General features: G+C 40.5%; 1 protein-coding gene across 2 annotated transcripts in view; it reads left to right on the top strand.

Moving 5' to 3' along the window:
• LOC128643552 (AP-1 complex subunit sigma-1A) overlaps positions 1–21,054 on the top strand; it is a 47,590-nt gene extending 26,536 nt beyond the window's left edge. For both annotated transcript variants that reach the window (XM_053696394.1, XM_053696393.1), the window contains exons 2-5: positions 315–493; positions 15,175–15,283; positions 16,176–16,313; positions 20,454–21,054. In XM_053696394.1, the coding sequence (XP_053552369.1) occupies positions 315–493; positions 15,175–15,283; positions 16,176–16,313; positions 20,454–20,501 (474 nt within the window). In that variant the 3' untranslated portion in view covers positions 20,502–21,054. The remainder of the gene's footprint in view (positions 1–314; positions 494–15,174; positions 15,284–16,175; positions 16,314–20,453) is intronic.
• The last annotated feature ends 1,232 nt before the right edge of the window (positions 21,055–22,286 follow it).

Consider the following 22,286-nt stretch of genomic DNA (forward strand, 5'->3'; position numbering starts at 1 on the left):
GATATTGTGCGTTGACATCACTCAAACGAAATTAATAGTACTTATATTTTTGCACTTGTATAACAAGTCTGAAGTTATTGTGTTTTTTTTTTTTTTTTTTTTTTTTTTTTTTAAATCTTTTATCAATTGATAGTATATGGTGTAACTACATCTACATATCAGTGCAGGTGCGCTAAATCCTTGATATAATAGATTTCTGTATAAAGATAGATTTAAAAAAAATCCTACGAAAAGGAGCATCTTCTGAAGCCTCCTGTTTTTCATTAGTGGTTCACAAACTAGTTATATAAATGAATATATCTCTTTACTTTAAGATGAGGTTTATGCTGCTCTTCAGCCGGCAAGGGAAACTCCGCTTGCAGAAGTGGTATGTGGCTACATCAGAGCGGGAGAAGAAAAAACTTGTACGGGATCTTATGCAGACAGTGCTAAGCCGGAAACCCAAGATGTGTAGCTTTCTGGAGTGGAAGGACCTTAAAGTTGTCTACAAAAGGTATTATTTTTTTGTGTTACCTTCTCATTCATACTATATTCTGCTTATTTTGAAAACCTCTTTTTAAAGGGACATTCCTACCTCCCTTTAGTCATGGGTTCTTCCATGTTTTAAATCCTAGCTCTCACTGCATTTAATATATATATATAATTTATTTATTTTATTTACACATACTTCTCTTACTCCATTCTTATGGGCTGGGGTGATTTCCCACACACCTTAAAAACATTACATATGGTAATCCAAATGTGTTGTTTTTCAGGTTACTGCAGTCTTATTGCTTAAAGGGACAATAAAGTCAGACATTTTCATCATTCAGATAGCATGCAGATTTAGGAGACTTTCCAATTTACTACCTCTATATTATTTTGCACAGTCTTTTCATATTCACCATTTCCTACTGAGTGTGCACAAGTTCACTGGGTATTCATATACTAGTCTGTGATTTGCTTTGGGGGGGCTTGCCAGAAATATATCTACTGCTTATTTGAAATTCGGAGTAAGCTGTGTTATTGCATTGTCTTTTTATTATGCACTTGTGCATTATGCAATTCTGCTATATTAAATGGCACTTATCCATTTAGATAACGTGCATTATTTCTGGCAGCAGTGCAACCTGTTGCTGAAAGTCTAGTAGATCTGGCTTATTTTACACTATATTGGATCAGAGTTTGGTTGTGTTTTTTGTTCATTGCATTTCATAATATCGAGAATCAGACACAATGTGTATGTATCCAATGACAAATAAAAAAAAAAAAAGTCTATACTATTATGTATTATTCAAGTTACTATCTCTTTACTTCCTATACAATACTAGCTTAGGCACAAAATAAGTGTTCTAGGATAGACAAATGTGCCGTGGGAGAACAAATACAGGCAGTCCCCAGGTTACAAACAAGACAAGTTCTGTAGGTTTGTTCTTAAGTTGAATTAGTATGTAAGTTGGAACAGGCACTTTTGTTTTTAGGTGAAACTCTAGCCAAACATTTTTTTTAATTTTGGATAGCATAAGGAAAAGTTTGTTTTGCTATCTGTGCCCCTGTTCAGAAATTTTCACATCACTTTCTGTCCTTTCTGTATTTTGGGTTATGCTGGAAAGAAGGATTGGCAATAAAGGTCTATTTCTTTCCTACTGCCTCATCAATTACTGTTGGGAATATCAATCCTGGCCAGCAGGAGGAGGCAAAGAGCACCACAGCCAAGCTGTTAAATATCACTCTCCTTCCCCCAAACCCCAGTCATTCTCTTTGCCTTCATTTATGGAGGAGGTGAAGTTTTTGGTGTCTGAAGAAATGGAATTTTACTACAAGCAAGTTTTATGGGTATAGCCGTACTCTACGTTAATCTCTTCAGTAAGGGTAGTGGTGGCTTTCAAGCAGTTAGGAACTTGTAAGGTGGACGTTGCTCCCGTTTTTTCCTAACATTTTTGCCCTAGTATAGAAAATCATAGGTTTACTCTGGTTTTTCTTTTATACAGGTCTCTGTGAGGAACTGTGTCCTTAAATGCCTAGTGAACTGTCTACATGCCAGACAGCGGACTTGGCAGGTAAGTGCTTTTTCTTCCTGGTGGGGAGACTATGCACTTAAATATTTTCCTGCATATATTTCGTTATGTGTCGAGATAGTCCTTAAGTAAGGATTAGACTGGGCATGGAGCAGGCACTGCATACAGTGTGACTTTATAAGTGAAGGGTTATTTAACTTTATTGGTCTGTTTCTGGAGGAGGCTTATTTGTATCCTCTGTGGGGCTTATTAAGCTGCTCTTTGTATTAAGAGAGCCTTTGGTCGGCCATCAGTGTTGATGTGACATTTGCAACTTAGCGGTGTGTTTTTTTCTTGCTATTATTTCCTCAGTGGCTCTGTTTTATAGGCAGTACGCTATAGTCAGTGTACTCTGGAAGTCGGATACTTTCGCACCTTCACTGTGGCGCAGTAGTTTGTTTCCCAGTCACGTGGCGCTCTGTCGGCTTTAGTGTAAGACGGAGTGGTGTGGGCTGCAAGGATTTGTACTCTTCTCTGGAGTCTGGTTGTTTGTCGTGAAATTAAAGAGCAGGTAGGTGCCTGAGCCAAGACTGAGGTGTTGGGTTCCCTGAGGTGATTTGTTTTGAGAGCATTATCGCTCAGTCAGATAGGACAACTCTGGGCTAAATTACAAATCTGGCTGAGCAGAATCTGTAAGGAAGAAATTAAGTTTTCTATTTAGGATATCATATTTCTCTGTAATGGTAAATTGCGGGGATCTAAAACCAAATTCCTCAACATTTAGTATAATCTTTGGTCTTAATCTGATTTTTAGGACATGGAAAAACACAACCCCCCCCCACACACACACACACACACACTTTAACTATGATTATTGACTCTCTGAAGAACAATTAATTTTAGAACAATACAGTCCATGCAGATTTGGAGAGACATATGTGGCTAAATTATTATCAAAATGGCAGTGTTTTATCAAACATCTACAACCAGCGGAAAGAAATCAAATACCTTCCCCGCTTAAGACATTTAAACTTTTAGAACAATGGGAGATTGATAATCTTTAATTTAAACATTATAAATCACAACAGGAGAGGTTACTACCAAATGAGGTTATAGGTGTGGGGAGGAGGGTGAGAGGGAGGTTAGGGTTTTTCCCTTCCCTTTTTTTTTTTTCCTCTCTTGACCTGAGAAGTGCCAAATTATGTAATCTGCCACTTATATTTTTTTTTTTTTTATCGGATTAGGTACTCTGGGACTTGTATATTATTTCATGTTAATAATATTGTTATAGATGACTCTGTCCTGCGTGACGAAAATGTACTTTTTGTGTTAAATGTATCATGTATTTTTGAAAATAAAGAAAAGGGTGCAAAACATATATATATATTTTTTATTGTTGTGAGGCTATACCCTAGCTAATAAGCAGCAGTGTTATCTAGTAATTGCTGTGGGGATATGCCCTAAGCTGAGGTATGTCGCTGGTAAACTTTGATTTTAAGCAGTGGACAAACTTACTGAGATCATGTCTGATACAGAGCAAGAACATGCTCAGTTGAATGCCTGTATTTTGTGTTTAGAAGCTCAGATTGCTTCTCCTATGTAATTCTGTTCCTCATGTGTTAAGAAGACTTTACAGTGTAAAGAGAGACTTTTTATTACTGAGCCTGTCTCTCAGGATGATGCTCTTCAGGTAATGCCACAGCCTTCTCCTGTAACTTCCTAAGCCTCAATGGTGTCACATGCAGTGCCCTGCGGTTCATCTATAACTCCTAGTGGAGTATATTTGAAAGCAAAGATTGTCGCTCAAGTATCCTCAGTGGTATCAGTGGCGTTAGCTGCTTTTCCTATGTTAAATGGAAAACATAAGAGAACTTAGGGATTCAGATGGCAATGTTTCTGATTCCAGTAATGCTTCTCAGATGGCTCTTCCTCTTAAGATGCATCAGGTCTTTCTGAGGGTAAAATCTTAGATTTGGACAGTGTAATGCCTTCATCTGAAACTGAAGGAAGTTCTTTCAGATTTAAGCTTGAACACCTTCGTGTTATGTTAAGAGGTTTTGGCTACTTTAGGTGACTCAGACACTCCTGTCGTTGCCCATCCTAAAAAAATCTAGTAAACGTAATAATTACTTTGAGGTTCCTTCTTCTAAGGAGTTTTTTTCCGTTTCCAGAACGTGCTATGGATATTATCACACAGGAGTGGGAGAAGCCGGGGGTATCCTTTTCCCCGTCTCCTATTTTTAAGAAGATGTTTCCAGTCGCTGACTCCATAACGGAACCATGGCACAGGGTTCCTAAGGTGGAAGGGGCTATTTCTACTCTGGCTAAGAGAACTACTGTTCCTATTGAGGATAAGTTGGTCTTTTAAAGATTCTATGGACAAAAAGTTGGAGGTTTATTTTAAGAGAATATATGTTCATCAAGGCCTCTTATGGAAACCTGTAGTGTGTATTGCCACTGTGACAAGTGCTGCATCATACTGGTTTGATGCATTGTCTGATTCTCTTCAGGTAGAGACTCCCTTAGATGAGATTCAAGACAGGATTAAAGCTCTTAAACTGACTAATTCTATATTTTTTTTATGCTATTTTACAGTTGATTAGGCTGGGAGCCAAGTCATCTGGTTTTGCTGCTTGATCAGCAGATGTCTCCTCTAAGGTCAAACTTTTGACTCTTCCCTACTAGGGTAAGGCTTTGTTTGGTCCTGGTCTAGCAGAAATTATTTCTGATATTACGGGTGGAAAGGGTCTTTTCTACCTCAAGATAGGAAGAATAGACCAAAAGGTCATCAGAGTAATTTTTGTTCCTTTCGTTACTTCAGAGGTAAGTCTTCCCCTGCCTCAGTCGATCAGGAACAGTCCAAGCCTTCTTGGAAATCCAGTCCATCGTGGAACAAGGGGAAGCAATCTAAGAAGCCAGCAGCTGACTCTAAATAAGCATGAAGGGTTTGCCACCGATTCGGGAGTGGATCGAGTGGGGGGGCAGACTTTCTCTTTTTTTTTCCCAGGCATTGGTTCGAGATGTCTGAGATCGCTGGCTGTGGACATAGTATCTCAGGGTTACAAATTGGAATTTAAGACCTTTCCCCCCAGGGGGCAGGTTCTACCTCTCAAGATTATCTGCAGACCAGATAAAGAGAGAGGCGTTCTTACATTGCATACAGGATCTCTTCTCCCTGGGTGTGATTGTTCCAGTCCAGGATCAGGGATTATGTTTCTATTCCAATCTGTTTGTGGTTCCCAAAAAAGAGGGAACTTTCCAACCTATTTTAGACCTTAAGTGTCTAAACAAATTTCTCAGGGTACAGTCCTTCAAGATGGAGACGATCCGTTCCATTCTTCCTTTAGTTCAGGAGGGTCAGTTCATGACGACCATAGACCTGAAGGATGCGTACCTTCATGTTCCCATTCACAGGGATCATCACAAGTTTCTGAGATTTGCCTTTCCAGACAAACACTTTCAATTTGTAGCTCTTCTGTTTGGCCTTGCCACAGCTCCCAGACTTTTCTTGGCAGTGATCAGGGCTCGGGGAATTGCAGTAGCGCCATACTTGGACGACATCCTGGTTCAGGCGCCATCTTTTCAACAAGCAAACTCTCATACAGAGATCTTGTTGTCTTTTCTCTTGTTAAGTGTAGTCAGTCCACGGGTCATCCATTACTTATGGAATATATCTCTTCCTAACAGGAAGCTGCAAGAGGATCACCCAGCAGAGCTGCTACATAGCTCCTCCCCTCACATGTCATATTCAGTCATTCTCTTGCAGCCTAACTAGATAGGTCGCTGTGAGAGGTCTGTGGTGTTTTTTAACTTAGTTAATTTCTACAATCAAAAGTTTGTTATTTTAAATGGCACCGGAGTGTGCTGTTTATTCTCAGGCAGCATTAGAAGAAGAATCTGCCTGCGTTTTCTATGATCTTAGCAGACGTAACTAAGATCCACTGGCTGTTCTCATCTGAGGAGTGAGGTAACTTCAGAGAAGGGGAATAGCATGCAGGGCCCCCCTGCAAATGAGGTATGTGCAGTAATTATTTTTCTGAGGAATGGAATTGACTGAGAAAATACTGCTGATACCAATGTAAAGTAAGTTCAGCCTTAAATGCAGTGATAGCGACTGGTATTAGGCTGATGAGTGTGTGTACACTGAATGTATTTTTCTAAGGAATGGAATTGACTCTGAAAATACTGTTAATACTGAAATAATGTATGAGCCTTAACTGCAGTAAAAGCGACTGGTAGCAGGCTTATTAATAACAATTCATAACTTTTCAAATGTATGTTTAAAACGTTTACTGGCATGTTAATCTTTTTTTGTGAGGTACTTGGTGATAAAACTTATTGGGGCATGATTTTTACCACATGGCCATCTTTGTTTTCTGCATAGAAACAGTTTTCTGAGCTTCCCCACTGTTGTAATATGAGTGGGAGGTGCCTATTTTAGCGCTTTTTTGCGCAGTAAAAATTCAGTCACAATCTGTCTACTTCATCCTCCATGATCCAGATCGTCTCTAGAGAGCTCAGGGGTCTTCAAAATTCATTTTGAGGGAGGTAATCAGTCACAGCAGACCTGTGACAGTGTGTTTTGACTGTGAGAAAAACGTTAATTATTAAATTGTTAATCCGTTTTTGGGTATTAAGGGGTTAATCATCCATTTGCTGGTGGGTGCAATCCTTTGCTAACTTAATACATTTACTGTGAAAAATTGGTTGCTATAACTATTTTGGTTCATTGTTATTTCAGCTGTGACAGCTTTTTGTGCTTCTTCAAGGCACAGTAGCGTTTTTTATATTGCTTGTAAATTTATTTAGAAAAGTATTTCCAAGCTTGCTAGTCTCATTGCTAGTCTGTTTAAACATGTCTGACACAGATGAATCTCTTTGTTCACTATGTTTAAAGGCCAATGTGGAGCCCAATAGAAATTTATGTACTAATTGCATTGATGCTACTTTAAATAAAAGTCAATCTTTACATGTAAAGAAATTATCACTAGACAACGAGGGGGAAGTTATGCCGACTAACTCTCCTCACGTGTCAGTACCTTCGCCTCCCGCTCAGGAGGTGCGTGATTTTGTGGCGCCAAGTACATCAGGGAGGCCCTTACAAATCACTTTGCAAGACATGGCTACTGTTATGACAGAAGTATTATCTAAATTGCCAGAATTAAGAGGCAAGCGCGATAGCTCTGGGTTAAGGACAGAGCGCGCGGATGAGGTGAGAGCCATGTCAGATACTGCGTCACAGTTTGCAGAACGTGAAGACGGAGAGCTTCATTCTGTGGGTGACGGATCTGATCCAGGGAGACTGGATTCAGAGATTTCTAATTTTAAATTTTAAGCTTGAGAACCTCCGCATATTGCTAGGGGAGGTATTAGCGTCTCTGAATGATTGTAACACGGTTGCAATTCCAGAAAAATTATGTAGGTTGGATAGATACTATGCGGTACCGGTGTGTACTGACGTGTTTCCTATACCTAAAAGGCTTACAGAGATTATTAGCAAGGAGTGGGATAGACCTGGTGTGCCCTTTTCCCCTCCTCCCATATTTAGGAAAATGTTTCCTATAGACGCCACCACACGAGACTTATGGCAGACGGTCCCTAAGGTGGAGGGAGCAGTTTCTACTTTAGCTAAGCGTACCACTATCCCGGTGGAGGATAGTTGTGCCTTTTCAGATCCAATGGATAAGAAATTAGAAGGTTACCTTAAGAAAATGTTTGTTCAACAAGGTTTTATCTTACAGCCCCTTGCATGCATTGCGCCTGTCACTGCTGCGGCGGCATTCTGGTTTGAGTCTCTGGAAGAGGCCATTCGCACAGCTCCATTGGATGAAATTATGAACAAGCTTAAAGCACTTAAGCTAGCTAACGCATTTGTTTCTGATGCCGTCGTACATTTAACCAAACTTACGGCTAAGAACTCCGGATTCGCCATCCAAGCGCGCAGAGCGCTATGGCTTAAATCCTGGTCAGCTGACGTGACTTCTAAATCTAAATTTCTTAATATTCCTTTCAAAGGGCAGACCTTATTCGGGCCCGGCTTGAAAGAAATTATAGCTGACATTACGGGAGGTAAGGGCCATGCTCTACCTCAGGACAGGGCCAAATCAAAGGCCAAACAGTCTAATTTTCGTGCCTTTCGTAACTTCAAGGCTGGAGCAGCATCAACTTCCTCCGCTCAAAAACAGGAAGGAGCTGTTGCTCGTTACAGGCAGGGCTGGAAAGTTAACCAGTCCTGGAACAAGGGCAAGCAGGCCAAGAAACCTGCTGCTGCCCCCAAGACAGCATGAAGAGAGGGCCCCCTATCCGGAAACGGATCTAGTGGGGGGCAGACTTTTTCTCTTCGCCCAGGCTTGGGCAAGAGATGTCCAGGATCCCTGGGCGTTGGAGATCATATCTCAGGGATATCTCCTGGACTTCAAAACTTCCCCTCCAAGAGGGAGATTTCATCTTTCAAGGTTATCAGCAAACTAAATAAAGAAAGAGGCGTTTCTACGCTGTGTACAAGACCTTTTACTAATGGGTGTGATCCACCCAGTTCCGCGGACGGAACACGGGCAGGGATTCTATTCAAATCTATTTGTGGTTCCCAAGAAAGAGGGAACCTTTAGACCAATCTTGGACTTAAAAATTCTAAACAAATTTCTAAGAGTTCCATCATTCAAAATGGAAACTATTCGAACCATCCTTCCCATGATCCAAGAGGGGTCAGTACATGACCACAGTGGATTTAAAGGATGCCTACCTTCACATACCGATTCACAAGGATCATTATCGGTACTTAAGATTTGCTTTCCTAGACAGGCATTACCAGTTTGTAGCTCTTCCCTTCGGATTAGCTACGGCTCCAAGAATCTTTACAAAGGTTCTGGGCTCACTTCTGGCGGTACTAAGACCGCGAGGCATAGCGGTGACTCCGTACCTACACGACATTCTGATACAAGCGTCAAGTTTTCAAACTGCCAAGTCTCATACAGAGATAGTTCTGGCATTTCTGAGGTCGCATGGGTGGAAGGTGAACTTGGAAAAGAGTTCTCTATTACCACTTACAAGAGTTCCCTTTCTAGGGACTCTTATAAATTCTGTAGAGATGAAAATTTACCTGACAGAGGCCAGGTTATCAAAACTTCTAAATGCTTGCCGTGTCCTTCATTCCATTCCACACCCGTCAGTAGCTCAGTGCATGGAAGTAATCGGCTTAATGGTAGTGGCAATGGACATAGTACCATTTGCGCGCCTGCATCTCAGACCGCTGCAATTGTGCATGCTAAGTCAGTGGAACGGGGATTACTCAGATTTGTCCCCCCTACTAAGTCTGGATCAAGAGACCAGAGATTCTCTTCTATGGTGGCTCTCCGGCCACATCTGTCCAAGGGGATGACCTTTCGCAGGCCAGATTGGACGATTGTAACAACAGACGCCAGCCTTCTAGGCTAGGGCGCAGTCTGGAACTCCCTGAAAGCTCAGGGATTATGGACTCAGGAGGAGAAACTCCTCCCAATAAATATTCTGGAATTAAGAGCAATATTCAATGCTCTCCTAGCTTGGCCTCAGTTAGCAACTCTGAGGTTCATCAGATTTCAGTCGGACAACATCACGACTGTGGCTTACATCAACCATCAAGGGGGAACCAGAAGTTCCCTAGCGATGTTGGAAGTCTCAAAGATAATTCGCTGGGCAGAGTCTCACTCTTGCCACCTGTCAGCGATTTACATCCCAGGCGTAGAGAACTGGGAGGCGGATTTTCTAAGTCGCCAGACTTTTCATCCGGGGGAGTGGGAACTTCATCCGGAGGTCTTTGCTCAACTGATTCTTCGTTGGGGCAAACCAGATCTGGATCTCATGGCGTCTCGCCAGAACGCCAAGCTTCCTTGTTACGGATCCAGGTCCAGGGACCCGGGAGCGGTGCTGATAGATGCTCTGACAGCCCCTTGGGTGTTCAACATGGCTTATGTGTTTCCACCATTCCCGATGCTTCCTCGTTTGATTGCCAAGATCAAACAGGAGAGAGCTTCAGTGATTCTGATAGCGCCTGCGTGGCCACGCAGGACCTGGTATGCAGACCTAGTGGACATGTCGTCCTGTCCACCGTGGTCTCTGCCTCTGAGACAGGACCTTCTAATTCAGGGTCCTTTCAAACATCCAAATCTAATTTCTCTGAGGCTGACTGCATGGAGATTGAACGCTTGATTCTATCAAAGCGTGGCTTCTCGGAGTCGGTTATTGATACCTTAATACAGGCCTGTTACCAGAAAAATTTACCATAAGATATGGCGTAAATATTTATATTGGTGCGAATCCAAGAGTTACTCATGGAGTAAGGTTAGGATTCCTAGGATATTGTCCTTTCTACAAGAGGGTTTAGAAAAGGGCTTATCTGCTAGTTCGTTAAAAGGGACAGATTTCTGCTCTGTCTATTCTTCTACACAAACGTCTGGCTGAAGTTCCAGACGTTCAGGCTTTTTGTCAGGCTTTAACTAGGATTAAGCCTGTGTTTAAGACTGTTGCTCCGCCGTGGAGCTTAAACTTAGTTCTTAATGTTCTTCAAGGCGTTCCATTTGAACCCCTTCATTCCATTGATATCAAGCTGTTATCCTGGAAGGTTTTGTTTTTGATGGCTATTTCCTCGGCTCGAAGAGTCTCTGAGTTATCTGCCTTACATTGTGATTCTCCTTATCTGATTTTTCATTCAGACAAGGTAGTTCTGCGTACTAAACCTGGGTTCTTACCTAATGTAGTTACTAACAGGAATATCAATCAACAGATTGTTGTTCCATCACTGTGTCCTAACCCTTCTTCAAAGAAGGAACAACTTTTGCATAATTTGTACGTAGTCCGTGCCCTGAAGTTCTACTTGCAGGCAACTAAAGATTTTCGTCAAACTTCTTCCCTGTTTGTCGTTTACTCTGGACAGAGAAGAGGTCAAAAGGCTTCGGCTACCTCTCTCTCTTTTTGGCTTCGTAGCATAATACGTTTAGCCTATGAGACTGCTGGACAGCAGCCTCCTGAAAGGATTACAGCTAATTCTACTAGAGCTGTGGCTTCCACCTGGGCCTTTAAAAATGAGGCCTCTGTTGAACAGATTTGCAAGGCTGCGACTTGGTCTTCGCTTCACACCTTTTCAAAATTTTACAAATTTGACACTTTTGCTTCTTCGGAGGCTATTTTTGGGAGAAAGGTACTTCAGGCAGTGTTTCCTTCTGTTTAATGTTCCTGCCTTGTCCCTCCCTTCATCCGTGTACTTTAGCTTTGGTATTGGTATTCCATAAGTAATGGATGACCCGTGGACTGACTACACTTAACAAGAGAAAACATAATTTATGCTTACCTGATAATTTTATTTCTCTTGTAGTGTAGTCAGTCCACGGCCCGCCCTGTCTTTAAGGCAGACCTAAATTTTAATTAAACTCCAGTCACCACTGCACCCTATGGTTTCTCCTTTCTCGTCTGCTTTGGTCGAATGACTGAATATGACATGTGAGGGGAGGAGCTATGTAGCAGCTCTGCTGGGTGATCCTCTTGCAGCTTCCTGTTAGGAAGAGATATATTCCATAAGTAATGGATGACCCGTGGACTGACTACACTACAAGAGAAATAAATTTATCAGGTAAGCATAAATTATGTTTTTTACATTCCCACGGATGGAAAGTGAATCTGGGAAAAAGTTCCCTTGTTCCAGCTACAAGGGTAGTTTTCTTAGGGGCTATAATAGATTCCCTATCGATGAAAATATTTCTGAGGGAGGTCAGAAAAACCATAATTCTTTCATCTTGCCCCTCTCTCCAGTTTTCTGTTCGGCCATCAGTGGCTCAATGTATGGAGGTAATTGGTCTGATAGTTGCTTCCGTGGACATTGTTCCCTTTGCTCGATTCCATTTGTGAGCTCTGCAGTTATGCATGCTCAGACAATGGAATGGGGACTATGCGGATCTGTTTCAGAAGATAGATCTAGACCAGTCGGTAAGAGATTCTCTCCCGTGGTGGTTTTCTTAGGAACATCTCTCTCAGGGAACATGCTTACGGAGACCTTCCTAGGTGATTGTGACCACAGATGCCAACCTGCTGGGCTAGAGAACAGTCTGGGACTCGTTAAAGGCGCAGGGACTCTGGACTCGGGAGGAGTCAGTTCTCACTATAACCATCTTAGAGTTGAGAGCGATTTTCAATCCTCTGATGGCTTGGCCTTCGTTGCCCGGTTTATCAGGTTCCAGTCGGACAACAAAACCTCAGTGGCTTATATCAACCACCAGGGAGGACCTCAGAGTTCCTTAGCCATGAAAGAGGTGTTCTCCAGCTTAACCCTCAGATGGGGGTTGCCGGAGCTGGATTTCATTGCGTCTGGGCAGAATGCCAAGCTTCCAAGGTACGGTTCAAGGTCAAGGGATCCACAGGCCGTTCTGATAGATGCTCTGGCGGTTCCTTCGGACTTCAGACTGGCATATCTTTTTCCTCCATTTATTCTCCTTCCACAAGTCATTGCTCGTATCAGGGAAGAGAGTGTCTGTGATTCTAATAGCACCTGCGTGGCCTCGCAGGATTTGGTATGTGGATCTAGTGGAGATGTCATCTCTCCCACCTTGGACACTACCTCTGAGGAAGGACCTTCTAATTCAGGTTCCCTTCCTTCATCCAAATCTCATTTCTCTGAAGCTGATTGCTTGGAGATTGAACACTTAGTTTTGTCTAAGCGTGGGTTTTCTAAGTCAGTCATTGAGACCATAATTCAGGCTCGCAAGCCTGTTACTAGAAGGATTTATCATAAGATATGACGTAAATATCTTTATTGGTGTGACTCCAAAGGCCACTCTTGGAGTAGGGTCAGGATTCCTAGGATTTTGCTTTTTCTCCAGGAAGGTCTGGAAAAAGGTTCATCAGTCAGTACCCTGAAGGGTCAGATTTCTGCTCTATTTATTTTTCTACATAAGCGTCTGGCGGATATGCCGATGTGCAATCTTTTTGTCAGGCCTTGGTCAGAATCGGGCCTGTGTTTAAGTCGGTTGCTCCTCCTTGGAGCCTTAATCTTTTAAGGTTTTACAGAAGGCTCAGTTTGATCCATTGCATTTGATAGATATTAAGTTATCTTGGAAGGTTTTGCTTCTTATTGCTATCTCTTCTGCTCTGAGAGTTTTGGAAATCTAAGCTTTGAAGTGTGATTCCCCTTATCTTATCTTTCATGCTGATAAGGCGGTTCTTCATATTAAGTTTAGTTTTCTTCCTAAAGTGGTTTCGGATAGAAATATTAATCAGGAAATTGTTGTTCCTTCTCTATGTCCTAATCCTCCTTCTCATAACTTGGATGTTGTGCGTTCTCTTAAATTTTACCTTCAGGCGACTAAAGATTTTCGCCAGTCTTCTGCCCTGTTTGTTTGTTTCTCTGGGAAATGTAAATGTCAGAAAGTTACTGCTACTTCTCTTTCTTTCTGGTTGAGAAGTTTAATTTGTTTGGCTTATGAAACTGCTGGACAGCAGCCTCCTGAGAGGATTACAGCTCATTTCACTAGGGCTCTCTTCTTCTTGGGCTTTCAAAAATGAAGCTTCTGTGGAACAAATTTGCAAGGCTGCAACTTGGTCTTCTCTGCATACTTTTTCCAAATTTGATACTTTTGCCTTGGCTGAGGCTTCTTTTGGAAGAAGGGTTCTTACAGCGGTGGTGTCTTCTGTTTAGGTTACCTGTCTTGTCCCTCCCTTTTTAACTAAAACCTCAGGCACCTCTACACCTTCTTGTGTTCCTTTTTTCTCCATTACCTTGGGTCGAATGACTGGGGTTTGGGGGAAAGGGAGTGATACTTAACAGCTTGGCTGTGGTGCTCTTTTCCTCCTCCTGCTGGCCAGCAGTTATATTCCCAACAGTAATTGATGATGCGTGGACTCACCATATCCGGAAAGAAAGAAATTTATGAGGTAAGCATACATTTTGTTTTTCTCAGTTTGTAAGTATGAGTTGGTCGGATGTCTGTAACCTGGGGACTGCCTATAGTTGCAACGTTAAATGACTAATCTAATCTAAAACTTTTTATATAATAGCAGGATAGAGTAGCATGACTGCCAATTAAACACTAAATAAATGCTAGATAGAAATATGCATTCAAAGAAAAGATTAATCTGCCAATAACATGTAGACGTATTTTTTTTTTTACATTTTCATTCACTGTTTAAATATTGACAAAATAAAATAAGTGTAAAGTTTTAGTGTCTATCAAACAATAGGAGCAGCCATGTTGTAACTAACTTAGGTTACCTTCTCTGCTGTGGCCAATTAGGGAAAGTTATAAATAGGTAACTAAAGTGTGCAGCCAATGGTTGTGTGGAATATGTGTTCTGCATTTCCATTTCTAGCAGAAACTGAAAAGCTCACAATTTAGGAATGGAATTACAGGAAAAGTACATTGCATATATATAATTTTATGTTACCATCTCAGTGTTTAATGTCCCTTTTTAATGTTTAGTTGTGAGTAATGAAACAACTTTGCAATATATTTTTATTATTTATTTTGCCCTATTTTCATGTAATTTAGCTCCGAAAATTGAGCAGTTTCTAATTCTAAGACCATGAAATGCACCCTGCTGACCTGTCAAGGCTAACCCTGCTACATATACCGAAAATTGGCTTTTTCAGATAGCTGCAAAACAATGTATTCTATACTCCTTTTTTTTTTTTTTTTTTTTTTTTTTTGACAATGGTTAGCCTTTTTGCCTGTGGGACTACAAGCCCAGATTGGCTCCTTCAATTAAGACACATGGTTGGTGGAGTTTGGCTGTTAAAAAGTAATTACTGTAATAAGGATGTTAGTTTGTTTTTAAAATGCTTAGACAAGGCTATTTTTTTTTTTTATTTTTTTTTTATAACAGAACAGTAATGTCTTGAAATGACAAGGTGTTTACTGTCCCTTTAAATCCTTGTTACCCATCGTTTAAGTGGATCTCGCTAAATGTCAGTTAATTTACAAGACATAAACACTAAACAGGATCGAAACCTAGTTTACTTTTACGATTTCAAACAACTTGTCATAGCAGACATATGTAGAAGTAGTAAACGGATGACTTGAAGCAGTTCAATCTATAACATATATTTAAAATTTACTATGGAACATCTTGTTTTTTTATACCTGTTCTTTCAGTGTTATATGTTTCTCTCTTATCCCATTTGTTTGTTTTTGTGTTTTTGTTTTTCTCACCCTCACCTTCTATTTCTCGTTTCCAGATACGCCAGTCTATACTTCTGCTGTGCAGTTGAGGACCAGGATAATGAGCTCATAACCCTAGAGTTAATTCACAGATACGTGGAGTTGCTGGACAAATATTTTGGCAGCGTGAGTTAAAAACGTGATGTGCTGTGACCACTATTAGCGTTTTAGACCCTTTGGATCAGAGGCAGAAAATGTGACTTGGGGTAACAGAAAGCTGGCCTGATACGGTTTGATGTTGTTCGCTTTGTCACCACCCCCTCCCCCTTTTGCCTCTGACTAATCCATTCTTCTTAGGCATTAATCTGAGTTCTGCTAATTGAGTTTTGCAGGGATCACAGGCTCTCTGTAATCTGCACGGTCAGACGTCTGTGTAACAAACGTCATGTGTAATTATTTTTTGTAGCCTGCTCCTCATTCCCTACCATTTGATTTTACTTTCCTATCACGGGAATATAAAACTTTATACCCCCCTTTTTCCTGTCCATTTGCTACCCCTAATCTCTTACCTCATCTCACCCTCCCCCCCCTTTGCTTATTTTGGTCCTCGTTTGCCCTTCTGTTTTTCAGTTACTTCTGTGCTCCTCGCACAATTCAATTTTTATTCCCCTTTTTCCTATTTATTTATTGACTTATATTCATTACCTGCTGCTCAGATATTCATATAGCTTATATTATCTCCTGTATTTTTTTATCTTCTTGTCCTCTCTCTAGTACCTCTTTTTGAGCAGTTATTTTTTCTTTTTTTACTTCCCCTGCTGCGTATACTCTTTCATAGATCATTCCTCTTTTCTTTTCAATTTCCCACCTTTCTCTACTGTATTTTTTCCCTTCCTGTACATACATCTTACCACCCAAACCTTCAGGGTTTTCTTTCTCTCTGTATGTCCTTTTTACTTTGTCTCTTTCTCTGTCTTCTCTGTTCTAAACCTCCTCGTCTGCATTACTTTTTTGTTTGATTCTTTATTATTCATCTCCATACGTATGTCCTTAATAACTTTTATCATTCATTTTACAGGTGTGTGAACTTGATATCATATTTAACTTTGAAAAGGCTTATTTTATTCTGGATGAATTTCTGATGGGAGGTGAAATCCAAGACACATCGAAGAAGAGCGTACTTAAAGCAATTGAACAGTCAGATATGCTGCAGGAGGTGAGAGAGCAGGCAGGGTAAAATGTGTGGGCTACAGAGTGCAAACTCATTTTCTCTCTCTTATCTTTCACTCTTGTCTCATTACTTCCATTTTGTTCAGCTTTCAGTCACTCAACATCTTTCTATAGCTCTCTGTGTTCATCGGTATTTTTCTTTGTGTCTCCTGCTCTCCGTCTCTTGCACCTGCTCCCCCCTTTCTCTGCAGTGGATGAATCACACATCTCTTGGCCTGTCACAGCTCACTGACTCCCACCCACTCACTTTCATTGCAAGAAATTTCCACGTTGTAGACGTGGTGGGAGGGAGAGATGGACTGGGGAGCGGGGGAGAGAAGGAAAGTTAGCTGAAGTGTGTGGGATTTGCTGGGGACAGGCAGAGGAGAGATATGGAATTTGGGACCGACAGAGTATTTTTAAAGTCATTTGTTACTGGGAAAGTTGCTTTATGCAGGGCACAAAACCATTTTTTCAGAATGAAAGAGGCAAATAATTATTTTTTGGGTGTGTGTATGGGGGTGTTGACCCAAATTAGTATACTTTTTAGATTAAACACTAAAAAATATGATAGTTAAAGTTTATTTACATAAACTAGACCAGTTATTAACATTAAATATACTCCACTAACCCTGAAAATACCGCTCTAACCCTACATAGGTCTTTGGAAATTAAATACTTTGTCTGAAAATAATATAAGCTATATAATTCTGCCCATAATTAATAAGAATAGCAATATTAATTTGTCTTATACAGTAATGATAACTTTACATAATAAAAACATTAAAGTTAAAATTAAAAACCCAACAAATTAATTTGGCTCCTTGAAGTATGCTGCAATATACTTGCTCTTCACACATAAATTCTGGTGTGCTCAGTCTTCCCCAACAACCCCCCAACACAGTTCCTAGGGCACACGTCAAAATTCCATCCTCCTTTAGGCAACGAAGCAAAGGCACATCTCCTTCTGCACAAAAAACAATCCACATAAGACCAAATAATTCCCATATGCCAATTTAGTAAAAGCTAAAAGTTTTATTAAAAGCCTTAATCAGTGAACTAGCTTTTGTAGTTTGGAACAAGTCTGATAAGCTTCTATCTTTGTGATTGCTATTTCCGTAATGGTTGTTTATTAAAGGGTTTTTAATTAAACTTGTTCAGATTGGTAATTGGTGTGCAGAATGAACCTATTGCTTCTGGAGTCTCACGCAAATTTAGCTCATACCACCAGAATGTCCCCTTATAGTGCTGGGAGCAATACTTTAATTGTGCATCAGCCATTTTACCCTGACAAATTGGGAGCACTGCCTTAACAGTGCACGGGCCTCTATTCTAAGCCTGTTTTCAGGCTCTCGCCAGTTAGACAGGGTAGCTCTGCTATAACTTTGCACCTGGCTTTGAAATAGTTTTTTTGTCATGTGCAGCATACATCTATGCAAAAATGAAACTAGTGTTTCAAAGCACTATGAAGTGTAAACCTAGAGTAGCTGACATAATTCAAAGTATCAGTTGAGAATTTTGAATCGCTATGGAAAGTAGGCAACCTACATCTGTCAAGCCCTGCCTTAAGGCATTTTTTAAGTTGGAGGAGAGGTTTGATACAGCTTTTGGAATGGAGAGGAGACCTAAAGGCAGCTATTTGCGATGCATAGGGGATCTTTATGTAACCGGGGGGGGGGGGGGGTTCTAGCGTGAGCAAGGTTTAAGAAAGAGAGGGTGAGTATTCCATAGGAAGGCAGATGCCAGAACTTTACAGATGGTTACACTGTGTGGGTCAGTCTGTAATGATAATCTGCTGGTGCCGGCGAGAGGTGTAGGCGGGAATCCAGGAGGTGGGTGGGAGGGCCCTACACTGCGGAAAATAAAAAAGGGAAGGGGCGCTACGCTACAGAAAAAAGTGGGTTTGGGGGTGTTTGGGTTCCCTAACTACTGATCTCGGGAAGGGGGGAGGTGGGGGACCAATACAATACAGAAAAAAAAAATACATTTTATAGTTACTGGCAGACATAGAGGGAGGGTTAGAGAGCTGTTTGGTAGGAATCAGGGAGGTTGGACGGTAAGGGGGAAAAAAATGCCTTAATATTGGAGCTGCAACTGCTAATCAATATAATCGATAATTAATTATGAAAATTGTTGTCAATGAGTCTCATTATCAAGTAGTTGGTCTGTGCATGGCAACCCAGAAATAATAGTAGTCGTCATTTGGATTATTTATATTAAATCGGGTGTTTTTGGACTAAGCTTTGCATGATATAGTGCCAATCTTATTATTTACAGTTAGATGAGTAATGAGTAATTTAAATTGATGTGCACTAATATCTGTTTGCACAATTATTAGCTGATTGCTTGCTATTGCTTGTTATATGTACTGTATAGATAACTGTGTAAGGCTTTGTCCTGTTATTTATATGTAGCCCTTAGCGCTTTGTACCAGATTCAACCTCTAAGTATATATCTGTTATTTTAAGAGTGAACTAGATGTTTCCCTAATATCTGTTATTTTAATAGTGAACTAGATAATTTTCCCCTAGCCATATAGCTGGTTATTTACCACTGCTTATAGATATTTAAGTTCAAAATGAAGTCCAGGCTTACTTTGTTGAGAAGCCCCTTTCCAAGGAGGAAAAACCTTTGCATTGGTGGAGAGCTTTCAAATATAAATATCCCACCTTGGTTAAATTGGCAAAAAAAATTGGCACCTCAACACAATCTGACCTCCTCTTCTGCAGGCAAAAATAGGTTACAAAAAGATAGCCAGCCTCAGCCAGGATCCCTCTCTCCTACTCTTACTCCAATCCTTGCACACATTTTTAATCTCTCCCACAGCACTAGTATATTCCCCTCATCCCTTAAACATGCACTAATCACACCTATCCTCAAAAATCTTCTCTTGATCCATAATCTTCATCCAACTACCTCCCTGTTTTCCTTCTCCCTCTTACCTCAAAACTTTTGAAAAGGCTTTTATATACACGTTTATCAAATTTCCTCCCTCTTTGATCCATTGCAATCTAATTTTCCCCAAACACTACAGAAACAGCAGTCATCAAGGCCACTTTTCCATGTTAATCCTTTGTGATTTGTCTGCAGCCTTTTACACTGTTGGCCACCCTCTCTTGCTCCAAACCCTGCAATCCTTCAGCATTTGCAACACAGCCCTCTGTGATTCTCCTACCTGTCTAACCAGACCTTTAGTGTAGTCTTATCTGGCACATCTTCTGACCCTTTGACACTTTCTGTTGGAGTACCACAATACTATGTCCTTGGTCCTCTTCTCAATTTATACATCATCCTTAGTTTCCTTAATACAGTCCCATGGGTTTCAATATCATTTGTACGCTTCCTTACTAACTTTTGTCACTAACTGTCTTTCTAATATTTAATCCTGGATGTCCTCTCACTACATTAAGCTAAATCTCTCCAAAATTGAGCTCCTTGTTTCCCCCTCTTCAAAAATCTCAACCCCCGGACTCTGAAACTGTTGATAATAACATCATTACCCCAACCCTGCATGCCCAATGTCTTGGGGTCACACTTGGCTGAAATCTTTCTCTCCCCACAGCCAGTCTTTGTTCAGTTCCTGCCGCTTTCTCCCATAATTGTTACCTTGCATATTAGACCCAGGTTATAGTGCTACATTTAGCCACCAATCAGCAAGCGCTACCCAGGTGATGAACCAAAAATCGTCCGGCTCCTAAGATTTACATTCCTGCTTTTCAAATAAAGATAGCAAGAGAATGAAGAAAAATTGATAATTGGAGTAAATTAGAAAGTTGCTTAAAATTGCATGCTCTATAGGAATCATTAAATTAAAAATGTGGGTTTAGTATCCCTTAAATTATAAAACTGTGTTCCTTTGCTTAAAAATTGGACATCGTTGTGTTGATGTAAAGTTTTTAGTCTGCAGTTTATATTTGTAACACTCAGTTTGTGCCTTTAATTTTAAATATACAAAAAAAATTGTATGGAATTTTTTTTTTTTTTTTTATCCAATTGCTAGAAAAAATAATCGCCCGATTGATTATGAAAGTAATTGTAAGTTGCAGAATATACACTGTATTTGTGTTTTGATGCAGTATGCTATATTCTCTCTTTCTATCTCCCCATGCTTTCTCTCTGACCTCCGATCTCTTTTCTCTCTCTGCAGGAGGATGAGTCACCGCGCAGTGTTCTGGAGGAGATGGGATTAGCTTGATACTCAATCATATACACTTCCCCTTTTTTCTTCCATTCCAGTTACAGCAACATTTACCCTGATCACAGCAATTTTCCAACATTTACACAATGACCTCGGCCACCTAGGATTTCACGTGTGTGTGTGTGTGTGTGTGTGTGTGTAGCTGCTTGTGTAAATTGGAGTGTGTGGTGATATTAAATGGGAAAACAAAGGGACCAATTACTCAGCCAGACCTATCCAAACCCACCTGTGGATGTGAGTTAAGTCATTTCTGCCCTCACTTGTTTACCTGATTATGTTTTCTACTAAGTGAGGCAGATGAATATGTGCTGGAGCACTTTCACATCTTCCCTTGATCTGAACATTTGGTGATGGGCACTTGTCTGTAGATTATAATTCTGTGCTCTCCCGTTCTCTAGGCAAAGCACTGTATTAACATTAGTGCTGGGGAAGGATGGGGTGTATGACAGCTAGCTGCCCATCCTACCCTGAAACATATCACGCTCCCTCTGTGTCCGTGACAAGGACCTCCTTCCTGCACGTTCTTCTAAATAAAACATAGGTGCTGCTATTTTATTGCTCTGTATTGTTTTTATTATGTGTGTAGAAGTTGTGTATATAAGCAGGGAGTAATGTGTGTACAGTGTATGCAGGAGATTCTGGTATTATTATAAGTTAACTGAGTAGTAAAGAGTCTGGAAATGGCCTAGTATGCAGTGGTAGGTGTGGGGTGCAATGGCTGAAAACAATGGGCTGGGATCACCAAGGTGTGCTGACAGGGTTCTAATAGAGCAGTGACTGCAAGCAAAGATCTGGTATTATCACAGTATTTGTATTCAAACTGCTGCCCTCACACACCACAGCCCATACTAGTCTCAGACCCCTATATGAAATTCAGTGCAATGTGTGTACGTATGCACACATCTGTTTTTAAACTGACGTAACTCTTTACAAGATATTTGTAGACTGATGAAGTTACTATACCAACCCAGCATGACAACTTTTGGGCTACATTAACACCTTGTTGGCTGCAGTTTTGAGTTGCTTTGTAGTCCAGGCACAGACACCTTGAAACCCCCCCCTGAGTGTTTATCTTCTCTCCTTTACTTTGGCCCAATAAGAACAGCTATAAATGTGCTCCTGAACATATCAAGCAATCATTGTGCAGCATGTTGGGTGGTAAGGTAGAAAATAATTCCACCCAATGCAATCCAGCCTCTCTGAGGTCAGTCTAAAAACTACAAAAAATGTAAGATTGAATTACAGGAAGTGTAGGAACATAATTAAAATGTACTGCATTTTTTTCACAATGCATAACAAACATTTTATGGGGAATACATTTTGTTAATGTTTCTTTCAGAATGTATGCTTAGGTGAGGTTAAAGGGACAGTGTACTGTAAATTTGTTTAACCCTTAATGTGTTCCAATGACTTGTTATACCAGATGCAGAGTATAAAATGTATGAAAAATTGCTTCCTTATGGTTATTTTTGTATATGAATAGCTGGTTTTGTTCTTTGAAACCACAACCTATCAAAATGGGGTGAGCTTGCAGGGAAATCGACTCTCCTTATTGTATCGCACACATGCTTCCCAATACTTAGAATAATTAGAAATAAAATGTTATTGCTTATCTCTCCTACATCCCACTTGGAGTGCAATTTATTCTGCTAGCTATGTTTACATAGCTTTTCTATAACTAACACTTAAAGTGATGGTAAACGTTCCCCTTTGTATAAACAGATCTGGAATGTCAGTTATATTTTTGATGGAGTTTAATTCATCAGTTGCAATGAGGATGCG

The sequence above is a fragment of the Bombina bombina genome, unplaced genomic scaffold (genome assembly GCF_027579735.1).
Source record: "Bombina bombina isolate aBomBom1 unplaced genomic scaffold, aBomBom1.pri scaffold_1104, whole genome shotgun sequence".
NCBI lineage: Eukaryota > Metazoa > Chordata > Amphibia > Anura > Bombinatoridae > Bombina > Bombina bombina.